The sequence below is a fragment of the Triticum aestivum genome, chromosome 2D (genome assembly GCF_018294505.1).
Source record: "Triticum aestivum cultivar Chinese Spring chromosome 2D, IWGSC CS RefSeq v2.1, whole genome shotgun sequence".
In the NCBI taxonomy this organism is placed as follows: domain Eukaryota; kingdom Viridiplantae; phylum Streptophyta; class Magnoliopsida; order Poales; family Poaceae; genus Triticum; species Triticum aestivum.
In genome coordinates this window covers 33,035,445-33,048,348 of record NC_057799.1, presented here as the reverse complement: position 1 = coordinate 33,048,348, position 12,904 = coordinate 33,035,445, and the positions used below count along the sequence as shown (strand labels likewise).

Here is a 12,904-nt window from a genome sequence, read left to right as displayed (position 1 = left end):
CCGGTGACCAGAATATGTAAATAAACTAAAGTACATTCTGGGGAATGATAAATGCAGTTCACTCCAAATATATTCCAATTCATGGTTTCAAAAACTGTTCGTTAATATGTGAAAAAAGTTCATGAACGATTAATTGAAAATATGTTCGCGAACCACAAATATTTTTAGAGTCATGAACATTTTTTACTATTCATAAACATTTTGGGAACCATGAATATTTAAATTAATGAACACTAGCACATATGCCCATGCATTGTAACGAGAGATAAAATAGTATGCATTTAAAGTCAGCGAGAAGTATATGCGCAGGCAAAACCGTGTGTGCACACGAAAAAAGAACATTTAGCTTCTCGGTTTCACTGTGTTTGAAGGAATCAATCCGCTATTTTTACATTCATTGATCAAGGGCATTTAAGAGTTTTGTCACGTCATCGTACGCCAGAGAAGGCCCATGAGTTATTCAATCTACATTTCCTTTCAATCCTTTCAATCGAGGGGATTTTAAGGTATGAAGTTTCTGAATATTCTAGGAAACATGAACAATTTTCTAAATTCTGCACAGTTTAAAAAAAAATTATATACACTTTCGAAAAAACGCGAACAAATTATGAAAGGGGACATCTTTTAAAATTCACAAACATTTTCTGAAAACACCATCTTTTTAATAAAAACATGAGCACTATTTCAATTTGTGAACATTTTATAAAACGGGAACATGTGCTGAAAATTCATAAGATTTTAGAAAATGTGTATCTTTTATTCACAATTTTTTTTAACTTCTAGAATTTCACTAAAACATGAATATTTTCCAAATTGAGAGCACAAAAATAAGAGGAGACAGTGGGTCTCCTTGTCGCACGCCACGCAAGCAGAAGAATTGTCTGCCTGGGGTCCCATTGAGTAGAACCGAGGACTTGGCCGTCGAAAACAAGCATTTGATCCACCCAAGCCACCGATCATCAAATCCCATGCACTTCATAATCTCCATCATCGGGGCATGTTCGATCGTGTCAAAGGCTTTAGCGAAATCCAGCTTCAAGATCGTGATCTCACGCCCCGAGGCTTGACACTGATGAATGAATTCGTACGCCCAAGCAACACAGTCTTGAATCGATCGGCCTTTCAGAAACCCATATTGATTTCGATGGATAATCTTGAGGATGGCTCGTTGTAAACGGTTAGCGAGGAGCTTGGTCAGGATCTTGAGGCAACAGTTCAACAGAGTAATTGGTCGATAGTCATTAGCTGTTTCCGGCGATTGGATTTTAGGGATAAGAGTGATAAATCCCCTGTTCAGGCTCTCAAGGTCCAGAGTACCTGCATGAAAATCAAAGCAAAGCCGATAGAAATCATCCTTAATGATATGCCAGCACGACTTGATGAAACTACCACTGAAACCATCCGGGCCTGGAGCACGGTCGGCCGGCATCTCTTTGATCACCTTGTCAATTTCCTCGTGGGTGAAAGGAGTAGACAGAGCTTGAAGCCCTTCTACCTTTTTGATGATCCGAGCCAAGTCAAATTTCATGTCGGTCTGGTTGGAACACCCTAGTCGTTCCTTAAACGCCTGAAAGAGCACAGCCTCCTTGCCCACGTGATCATGTATGACCGAGTTGTCGGGTAATCTGAGAGATGCGATACTGTTTCTACGGTACCGTTCAGTGGCCACTCTGTGAAAGAATTTCGTGTTGCCGTCTCCAAATTTGAAGTATCTGACCGTGCAACGCTTCTTCCAATAAGCTTTCTTGCAGTCCAACAAATAAAGAAGATGTTGTTTCAGGATCAATCTGAAGTTGGTCTCAGGAGCAGACAGTCTTCTCCTCTCCTCTAGGCCGTCAATCTCCAAGAGGGTCTTGTTGCAATTGTCGATGAGCATCGAAAGCTTCGAGATTTTCCTGCTCCACTGCTTGAGATCATAGCGCAGAGTTTTAAGCTTCTTGCACAGCACCGCGGCTGCGTTTGGGGCATAGCAGCGTTTGGCCCACGATCGTTGAACCACATCAAAAAACCCAGGTTGTTTGATCCAGTAATCTTCAAAGCAAAAGATTTTGGACTTGTCCGATACTATCTTTTTTTTGTCCGATACTATCTGTATGCCCATGAACATTTACTTTGAACTAGCACATGGGCCCATGCGTTGCAACAGGAGAGATATTTTCTATTAGAAGCAAAAAAAAATTCGATAAAGGGCGGATTTTATTGACTCAAAACGAAGTATCAAGAGAATACAAACATGATGAGCACACACCTGGCCTCTGCATAATTAGGATGCACACAGCCAACACTAACACACACAAGAGCACACGCGGGCAAATAGCAAAGTCATATTAGAAGCAATGGGAGAGATAATTGATGTATCCACAAAAAACGATCTCTGCAGCGGTGCGACAGAGTAAGAAGTTGCGGTCTTCTCGCGGGCCATGTTTGCCCCGCGAGATCCTAATAGTGGTGAGGTTGGTCGGCATGACGGTGATCACCCAACTCGTGCGTTTTTTTCTCGGGGTCAACCTCCATCTCGGGGTTGTGGCTGCCTCCTCATTTGGTAGCTATGCGGTAACATTGGGGCACGGTTGCTTCGACCACTCTCTCCTATGATGGTGTAACCGGGTGGATTACTAATTATAGAGCATAAATCCTATTTCATTAGCATATTTAGTGCATAACCACGCATCAACATTCCTTCTTTATTAAGGTTTATTCTTTTTGATTATTTTAGCGCTCACATGCGCACACCCTTTTTATTCGAGCCAAACCAACATATTCTCTTTAATTGGCACTTTCAAGTTACCACCGGCAATAATTTATGGAGTCCCTCTTTCTACTCATGATTCTCGAGATAACTTCCTTATTTTAGTACAACCTTCTTATTTGTAGACAACCTATGGACATATAAAAACTGATGGGATTTAGTATAAAGTTTCAAGGTGATACTATTCTCATCATAATTGCAAGATAGCGGAGTTGGTTTTGTCCATCGGCACAATTGAGAAGGTCAATAGTTCAACCCCATGGGAGCTTAAATATTTTCTTATGAGCGGCTTAAACATTTTTTTCCTGGTCCATCTGACATAAAAAGAAATGCATGAGTAGGCCCAGTTCGTCCCCCCAAGGACAAACAAAAAAATTCAGGAACTATGTGCGGGCAGAATAAAATCTATACGTACATTTAATAGAAGGACCAATAATTTTTATGTAAAAAAGCCGCCCTAGCTCAGTTGCACCCGCCCGAGGAACTGGATGCAACGTCGCAAGTTCTATTCCTTACGGCCCCCAAATATTTTTGGCTCCCTCGGGAGAATCGATGGGCCGGATGCAGACGGCTCAGTAGGGCAGTGCGACTGAGGTCTAATACAGCCTGTGCGATGGAGCATTTATTTTTGCTTTTTCTTGGGCCAACTACATGGGAGCTACTATATGATGCTAGTGAGTGGGACACACATCCTTTCGTGTACGGGCCAGCGCACTGGCAGGCATAAGGACGCCCTGTGTTTGTAAGACGCCAGTAAAAATCCAAAAATAAATATGAGTAGAAGGATCGAATTCATGCCCTCAAAGACCTAACCATGTGCTGCTACCACATGAACAAACAACTCCTGCTAACCACTGGCTAGCACAAATATTTAAGAACATACTGCAATGTTAGATTAGACTAAATTTTTGTTTTTTTTACTTTTCAAAAAATATAAATATCTGAATATTCTGGAAAACATGAATAATGTTGGGAATCCCGAACAATATTTTTAAATTTTGTACATTTTTTGAAATACAGACCAAAAATTGAAACATTTAAAGTTCACAACTTTATTTGAAAACATGAATCTTTCTAAAAATATGAACATTTTTTAATTTGTGATTTTTTTGAAAATTAAACATGTTTCGAACATTCAGATTTTTTTACGAAATGTGTTTCTTTAAACTCACACATTATTTTGAATTTAGGAATATTTGACGAAAATAATACTATTTTTCGCATTTGGAACATTTTCTAAAATGCATTTTTTTGGAAAATCTAGAACAGCTACGGAAAACACAAAGAAAATTTTGATTTTTTAAATTTGAACCAATTTTGTAACAAAAACAAAGATCTAAAGTACGGAGCATTTTTTGAAATAATATTTTTTCGAATTCTGAACATTTTTACAAAATATTATCATTCTTTGCAAATTATGATAGTTTTTTAAAATTTGGAATTTACGCCAAAAAGGAAAAATAAAATAATCTTGAAAGGAAAGAAAAAAGACACAGGAAAGAAAAAGAGAAAGGAATAGAAAAAGAAAAATGGTAATAAAATACAGAAAAAACGAAAACATGTCAGGCCAGCTTCAGCGCTCTGTATAAAACTCTGGCTATTTGTCGCTCGTGCGAGATATAGTGTTTTTCTGTTGGTTTTGGAGTAAAATTAATTGGCTGTGGCTTTGCTGGGCCACAGTGAGTGTGGCCTACGTTCGAAATTCTGTCGTTTTTCTTTTTTTAATAGACGAACGGACAAGTTTTTTAGTACCACCTCGGATAAGAAAAAAAAACTCGAGGGTGAACGGATGAAAAAATTGGAGAAACGCACCTTACTTTACAAGATTTTTTTTTAAATTTGGAGCAGTTTTCAAAATGATTTTTTTTAAGAATCTTGAACAATTTTGTAAAATACAATTTTTTTGAAAAAATGGGAACATTACTGTTCATTTAAAAATTCCAGTGTACTTTCCAGCTAGCTCACGTGCCAATTTATCCGTCCTTCGTCCGGCATAGCAGATCCATACTTCATACATCTTATTACTACATGTAGTTTCACAAACATTTATAAATTGGCACGACTGTTGTAAAGAGCAATATGTTGCTATTTAAAATATTTTTACGTTCAATTCATGGACATTTCACTATAATAAGAATATTTTCGAATTTTTTAACATTTTCGAAACTATAGTTTTTTTGAAAATCTCGAACAATTTGATAAAACACTAACATTTTTTGTGTTTTGTACAAATTTAGGAACGAGATTTTTTATGAATATCCTAACATTTTTAAAACGGGAATAGATTTTGGAATTCTGAACATTCTTCAAAATTTTGAACAAAAAAAGAATTTTTTAACATTTTAGGAGAAATGTAATTGATAAGAAAGTGAAAAAGCAAAAATAAACTAAAAAATAAAAAAGAAAGAGGAAAAAAAGAGAATGGAACATAAAATGTTAAATAGAAAAAGAACACAGAATAAAGGAAAACGGGCCGGCCCAGTCCAGCGCTATCTGTGCGAAGCTCCAACTATCTAGCGTTGCGGGCGGCAAATAGAATTTTCCTAGCTGCATGGGCAGGGAAATAAGTGGTCTGACTTTACTAGGCTATAGATCGCGGCCCATGTACGAAATTCAGGACAAACCGTACTTCTTTTTCCAGCACATGGATGCACAAAATATTAGTACCACCTCGGATAGTAAAAAAAATCTTTTCGCTGCTGAACGGATGAAAAAATTGAAGAAACGCACCTTGCTTTATTAGTAGGGGTATATAGATATAGATAGATAAAGGGTGCAGTTACTCAAAAAAAAAAAATGCATCCAGGAACATTTATTGCCCTATAAGCAGTTTTCTAGTAGTGTTAGAGCAGGCTAAGGAGGAGTACAAACCAGGTAAACATCCAGGAAAATCAAGTATGAAGAGAAAGCATGTGAATCATCCTATGGCACATGAAGGCGAGCTTATATGCTTTAATAAGGAAGGTACGTAAGATAAGGCTGTGCAAGTTTCTGGCTTACGTCAAATTTCTAGATGGTCACGGTGCAAACCTGGCAACGTACGTGGATGTCAAAACTGGCAAATTACACGGTCTAAAGACTCATGATTACCACATACTTGTGCAAATTATCTTAGAGCATCTACAGCCGGACGTCTCAAACCGATCGTAAATGTTAGGGCGGGCCGCCAGGTCACTGACCGGACAAAAAAACCCAGACCGAAACGGCGTCTCAAACCGGTCTCAAATGCCCAGGCTGACCGACATCCCTCTTATCCAGCCCAAATCTGGGGCGGATATGCGGAGGCCCGGGTGCGTTTGCCATGTCAGACTGACGGCCGGGTCCCACACAAAATCACCCGAAAACCCGACGGTCTGATGGGCATCTCCTCCGGTAGGGGTGTGAACGTCACGTGGCGTTGCACCGGCTCGCCGCCCGAGGCGGAAGTCTAGCTATTTGAGCCGAGCGGCGTCCCCCAGCCCTAGCCATATCCTCTTTCTCCATCTTCGTGCCACTAGCCCGAGCCCATCCATATCTCTCTGTCTTCGTATCCCTCTTCCCTCGCCATCCGCCTCCGCCATGGCCCGACATAAGAAGATCACATACGCTATGCTAACGCCAGAGCACCAGTTCAAGATTTAGGAGGAGATCCGGGTGAGGTGCACCGCTCGGATCGCAGCCGGCCTGTCTCTGGAATCGCTGGAGTCGGAGGAGTCAGAGTCGGAGGATGAGGAGGAGGAGGAGGAGGAGGAGGGGAAGCAGAAACCGGAGCCCATGGATGGGGTAGATCAGGAGGAGGAGGAAATGGAGGAGCCGGCGCCGATTGCGGGCTTCACCATGGAGGACACTATGGTAGAGTTTGAGGTCGCCCAAGCGGCGTAGATGGCAGAGCTGACCGCCATCCTGAAGTCCCTCCAAAATGAGGCATACGTGCAGTCCAACCGGCAAGAACATGCGGACACCGACACACTTTTCGACGAGGTGGAAGCGGAGATTGAGGCGGAGGCCGCCACGGAACCGGAGTTGCGTCTGCCGCCCATGTACCCGGAGCCCGAAACGGAGATAGTGGACATCTCCGACGACAACGAGTAGTGTAGTGTAGGTTTAGTTGACCCACGTACTATGTAGATGTTTACTTTGCATGGTTTGTATAGTTTTAAGGGTTTAAGTACGAGGTATTCCGATGCGGAGAAGAAAATTCGAGGGTTGGCTGATCACTGCTCGCGGACGCGCCCGGGTGTGTCCGCGGGCATTTGACGAGCCGGATTTGTTTAATACATGTATACGACTATCACTCAACTAGGAAGATTTTTGACGGACTTGTGTGCCAAGACATTAAGAAGTCCTGGAACAATTGGAACATGAAATTCCCAAAAATTCTTTGCAAGCTTGAGAAGATCTTCCCACCTACTCGATATAATGCTTCACCTAGTTGTTCATCCAGGGAAAGCACTTCTAAGGGGCCCTGTTCAATATAGTTGGATGTTTCCAGTTGAGAGAAGACTTGGGTACCTAAATTCAATTGTGTGTAACAAAGCAAGGCTTGAAGGTTCATTTGCCCGGGCCTATATCGATGATGAGTGCTTGACATTTTGGTCTAGATTTCTCAACGATGATATATACACATGATTTAATTGAACACAAAGAAACAAGGATAAGAAGGATAAAAATCATAAAGCTCGCAGAGGTGGGTTAGGTATTTTTTTAGATAGTGCATGCGGCGTTGGGGGAGCCGTAAACAATGTTTCAAAGTGGACTTGCCAAAACTGCATTGGTATATACTTGAAATTTTTCCAAAAGCACAAGGTATATGGAGTAAGTTTCAATCACCTTATTAACTTGTACTACGATATAACAACTATTTTAACTAGGTTCATAATAAGTTTTTTATAGGGTTCACAAGGAAAAATTAAAGAAAAAAGTGAGAGAAACATCGATGAGAAGCACAATGAGTTCAGAGGATGGTTTGACGATCATGTGAGAAATTTAAAAATGTATCACGAGCTTTGAGAGAACTATCATGAGGGCCAAACACTCTTGTAAATGCGTGGTCTTCCTGCAATGTCAATGGTGCTAGGTTTCGTATCCTGGATCTTGAAAAGAATCGAGGGACTCAAGATTCCAGCGTATGTGTTGATGATAAAGAAGAAGTTGAATTATGCGGGATTTTGACAGAATTTCTTGAGGTGGGATATCAGCATAAATCAGTAATTTTGTTTTGATGTGATTGGTTTGACCTTGCTAGCAAGAGAAACATGAAGATGATGTCAGATGGATTCTTTCTAAGCGCAAATACGCCAGCCTTTTGGTACAAGGAAGCCCCGTCCATAGTGGCATCCCAAGCTAACACATGTATGTACTTGGAGGACACAACGTATGGCTATCCATGGAAGATTACTAGGAAGCTGATGTTTCTTCATCACATCATATTGCTCCTGGTGATGAGGATGAGCACAATGAAGATGATGCTTTCCAAAATGTTGTACAAGAAGAAGAAGAAGAAGAAGAAGAAGAAGAAGAAGAAGAAGAAGAAGAAGAAGAAGAAGAAGAAGAAGAAGAAGAAGAATATTGTATTAATTGAAACTATTGTTTAACTGATCGCACATATTTCTAAATTTGTTATCATATATTTCTGTAAGTGCTCTCAATTATTTTTGAAAGCTATCCAATGTATTTATGAAAGTGTTTCCAAATATTCATGAAAGTGATCATAACATTTCACATGAATCACATGATGAACAATTGCATGAGAGCATACATAACTACACATCCACCTATCATTAACAGTAGAACTAAATCCCTTCTACCTTGCTCTTAATTGCCTGCCTGAAATTGACGTTCACTGCCTTCCTCTCTTCTTTCATACAAGCTATCCTGCTTGTCCTTGTCCATCAGTGATTCTGTAGCATCAACTTTTCATCAGCGAGCTTGCGGATCACGGTCCTCTCACTCTCCCCTTCCATTCTTCGCCGACCACTTCAAACATACACATATCTCATACCCCTAGGACATGAGAAAATGGAGAATATGTGACATAACTGGTGACCAAATCCCATAGAAAAGAATTAGATTTTATTTCGAACCTCTTTTGAGCACACCAGAAACTTACGGTCGAAATCAAATCCATCCGTGCAAACTCTACAAACTAGGGTTTGGTCATACTGGTGCATTGTTCGATCGTCATGAAACTGTGTCATGTGCTATGGGATATCATAACATCAACCTCGGAAAAAATATCACCATCATACTGGTGCGTTGTTTAATCATCATGAAACTGGCCCATGGTTCATTATTGTAATGTCTCATACAGTTCATGTGATAATTGTCACATTTGTGTTCTATCTTTTATTCAATTTTGGTTGCAAATTGCAATACAAAACAAATTGATGGCGTCTACAAACTGTGACGGTAATGCATGCTGTCACCGGCGTATGGACCCACATGTAAGCAGGCACGTCACCCATGTCTGAGCCCACCTATAAGCTGTCATGTCAGCATCTCTCTAGGCACATATTTCGGTAAACCTAGTCCGTTTAGATCACGATCGCACCACGAGACCGTTTGGTTGCCTTGTATATATGACCTATTGGCCACCGCCAAATATAAATAAAATTGAGTTAGGATTTTTGTCTCGTCTCGCAATTTGTGCCGCCATTGTAGCCTACTTCATTCTGAACGCCGGCATGCACCGGCAAGTGGAAGAACGGGTCTCCAGAACCTCTCGCTCTTCTGATCCTGAAACACCCACCTTTATGCGGTCTAGTCCTAAAGAGGCAAGTATTATGCTGCCTTGTTACATGCCCTTGGACTACACCTCACAAAATTCTCACTTTTAAGTCTAAGGAGCTTTGCTTCACCAAACAGGTTCCCCATCGGTGAGAGGTCAAAGTCGGAAGAAGTCACCGCCTGAATCAGTGCCGGTTTAAGACATGACATGCCCCAACCAAACTCTCCAGATAGACTAATGACGTTGATTAGTGCCACTGCGTTGGTATGCAAAGCATTACCAATATGCGGTACAGTCCCACCCGCCATTACCTGAACCAGTGGCAAAGGCCCCATGAGAACTTATCTGAACATATTCTGCAGCTGGGGGCAGTGTCCATCCAGCATCAGGTCTCCGGTTGACAGCAGATTTCCCCCTAAAAACCCTCCCATTCGTTTGCATGCATCTGGATCAGGTATGTTATCTCATCTCATCCACAGACTTTGGTTGGCCGCCATGATCCCTACTGTTTCTCTCATTCCAGCAGCACCATAAGAGACATAATTGTCGAGATTATAAAGCAGGTTTTGTCTGTATAACATAACGGAACAAAGTGTACGTCTGGACAGCTAAGCAAGAAAACAAAACAAATTCGCAAGTTGTGCTTGCCTGCTGCTGCTGGTCCCAAAAGTATATGTAGCATCACATAATATCCTGTCCATGAATCACAAAATCTACAAGCGTGTAGGTCTTAGACTAGCAGTTAAAATTTCACGTGATTAATTACGCACCAGGTCACTGATATCTTTGTTTAGCAAAGCAACAAAAGAACGCTGCACTTTTTGTCTCCACAAACTTGCTAAGCCAGAGACGACTAACAAAGTTACCGTACCAAGTTCTGGCTCTTTTACGTATGCATGCATTCAATTTCAACCCTCTCACACTAAGCTTCGTATCTTATGTGATAATTGAGACAATGAGTTCATACAAACATCTGAATTTGTCTCAAAATAAAATATCCATCTCATTGCAAAAGCAGCTCACCATGTCCTGCCATTCCCTAATAATGCAGCATTGCAAGAGCTTTCCTTCATCAAAGCGGTCCTATTTTGGGACCATGCACAGCTATAAACGTTTGTCCACTGGCTGCCCTACGCCCTTCTCCCCACAAATCCTGACAGTGCCATGCATGCACGGGTATCCCGCCGGCGTGCCATACGTGCACGGGCACATGAAGTTCTAGGTTTGTCCAAGCTAAGTTAGCATGCTGAAGTTAGATAGAGTGTATAGAACAATATATCGACATGTACAACATCAAATCGGTTTCATTAGATTCGTCATAAAATAATATATATTGTTCATGTTGTAGATATAGATATAATGTTTCTATAAATTTGTGAAACTGAAAGATGTTCGACTTGAGATAAATTTAGAACTTAGAGTATTTAATTTGGAGCGAAGGAAGTACTACGTACTCAGTGGTGGAGACAGGCCTAGGGCTTCCTTATAATTCTTGATAAAAAGTACAGAAAATCACAGAAATTTATCAGTCAACATAGCATAGGCCCAGTCTTAACCTGCTGCTAATTCCGCCACTGTACGTACCAGCTGTACGCCTCTACCGTCTATGCGCCTCCTACCTTATCACCTTATGGCCTATATAAACACCAAATGAGCACACACAGTACGTACCCAACATTCAGCAGAGCACGCTAGCCCAGAATGGCCAACGCAATGTTGCTCGCTGTGCTCGTCTCCTTCCTCGTCCTGCCCTTCTCCGCCCTGGCCCTGACCCAGGACTTCTGCGTGGCCGACCTGGCCTGCCCCGACACGCCGGCGGGGTACCCGTGCAAAAAGGGCGTCGGCCCGGGCGACTTCTACTACCACGGCCTCGCCACCGCGGGCAACACCAACAACCTCATCAAGGCGGCCGTCACGCCGGCCTTCGTGGGCCAGTTCCCCGGCGTCAACGGGCTGGGCATCTCCGCGGCCAGGCTCGACATCGCCGTCGGCGGCGTCGTGCCGCTCCACACCCACCCGGCCGCCTCTGAGCTGCTCTTCGTCACCGAGGGCACCATCCTCGCCGGCTTCATCAGCTCCTCTTCCAACACCGTCTACACCAAGACGCTCTACAAGGGCGACATCATGGTCTTCCCTCAGGGCCTGCTCCACTACCAGTACAACGGCGGCAGCTCCCCGGCCGTCGCCCTCGTCGCCTTCAGCGGCCCTAACCCCGGCCTGCAGATCACCGACTACGCGCTCTTCGCCAACAACCTGCCGTCCGCCGTCGTCGAGACCGTCACCTTCCTCGACGACGCGCAGGTCAAGAAGCTCAAGTCCGTGCTCGGCGGCACCGGCTAATCATTAATCAAGCAAGCAGCTCTCTATGCAAGGTCGTCGTTTCTCGTCGTGTCACACCATGTCGGATTACGTGCCTAGATGATAACACCGCGAGAAATGGTTTTCTACCGCTACCACATGCATGCATGTTATATACTCCCTCCGTTCCCAAATATAAGTTTTTCTAGAGATTGCAACAAATAAAGATCAAATCGAATGAATCTACACTTTAAAATATGTCTACATACATCCGTATATTGTAGTCTATTTAAAATGTCTTAAAAGACTTATATTTAGGAACGGAGGGAGTATAATAGTGTGCATGCATCCATCATCTATATATCGCCAATTGGAGATTCGTGCAACATTTTCTAGTTTTTGTCAAAATTGTCTTGTCCTAAGTTATTGTATAGTGTTTCATTGAGATTTTTTTTTCTTCCTTCAAAATGTATTATAATGTTTTACCGTGTACTAACTAAGAGAGCTTGTATACTTTATTTCTGTCAACTTCTTCTTATATTTTTAGAGTATGCATTGGCGTACCTTATCTTTATTGAATGAAGCAAAATGTTTATAGGATCCTCATGCCATATCGCTGGCGATAAGGTAGGGTTTACTCAACACCATACAACTCTGCACTAACTACTCTCTACAAGGTCAATCTCCTTTGCCCCAGCTTTCTTCCAAAGCTTGAACCCATCCATTATTTGAGCCACCAGGGTGCTTCCATTGACATGCAGATGTGTACCAGGAATGCTCGCACATTTTGTTGCTTCCAAAGGCTACAAGTGATCAACTTAACAAGAGAATCAAAGACCTTTTGCTAAACCCACGGATGGGTTACAGGAGGTTCAGGGGCTCCTTCATCTAATTCTCTCCATCCCCCGCCCCCCGCCCCCCAATTTTCATTTTCATTTTCAGGTGGGCGGGGCCTCTCAGTCATAATGGCCCTGTAAAACCTCCGTAATGATCCATGAATGTAGCATTACTCGTCACCAACGTTGTAGATTTTCGCTCTCAGTCGCCGTTGGAGTGCTGGCAGATAGGAGCATTGTGGTGAGGCAACGCATGCCACCGCGTTTGTTGCCCATACACACGTTGAATGCGGATGTGGTTTGCAATGCCCTTCT

At 42.3% G+C, this 12,904-nt stretch overlaps 1 protein-coding gene across 1 annotated transcript; it reads left to right on the top strand.

Annotated features, from left to right (window-relative positions):
- The first annotated feature begins 11,114 nt into the window (after positions 1–11,114).
- On the top strand, positions 11,115–12,281 carry LOC123051322 (germin-like protein 8-14). Its single transcript, XM_044474182.1, has one exon. The coding sequence runs from the start codon at positions 11,157–11,159 to the stop codon at positions 11,793–11,795; it is 639 nt and encodes a 212-aa protein (XP_044330117.1). The 5' UTR covers positions 11,115–11,156; the 3' UTR covers positions 11,796–12,281.
- Positions 12,282–12,904: the final 623 nt, after the last annotated feature.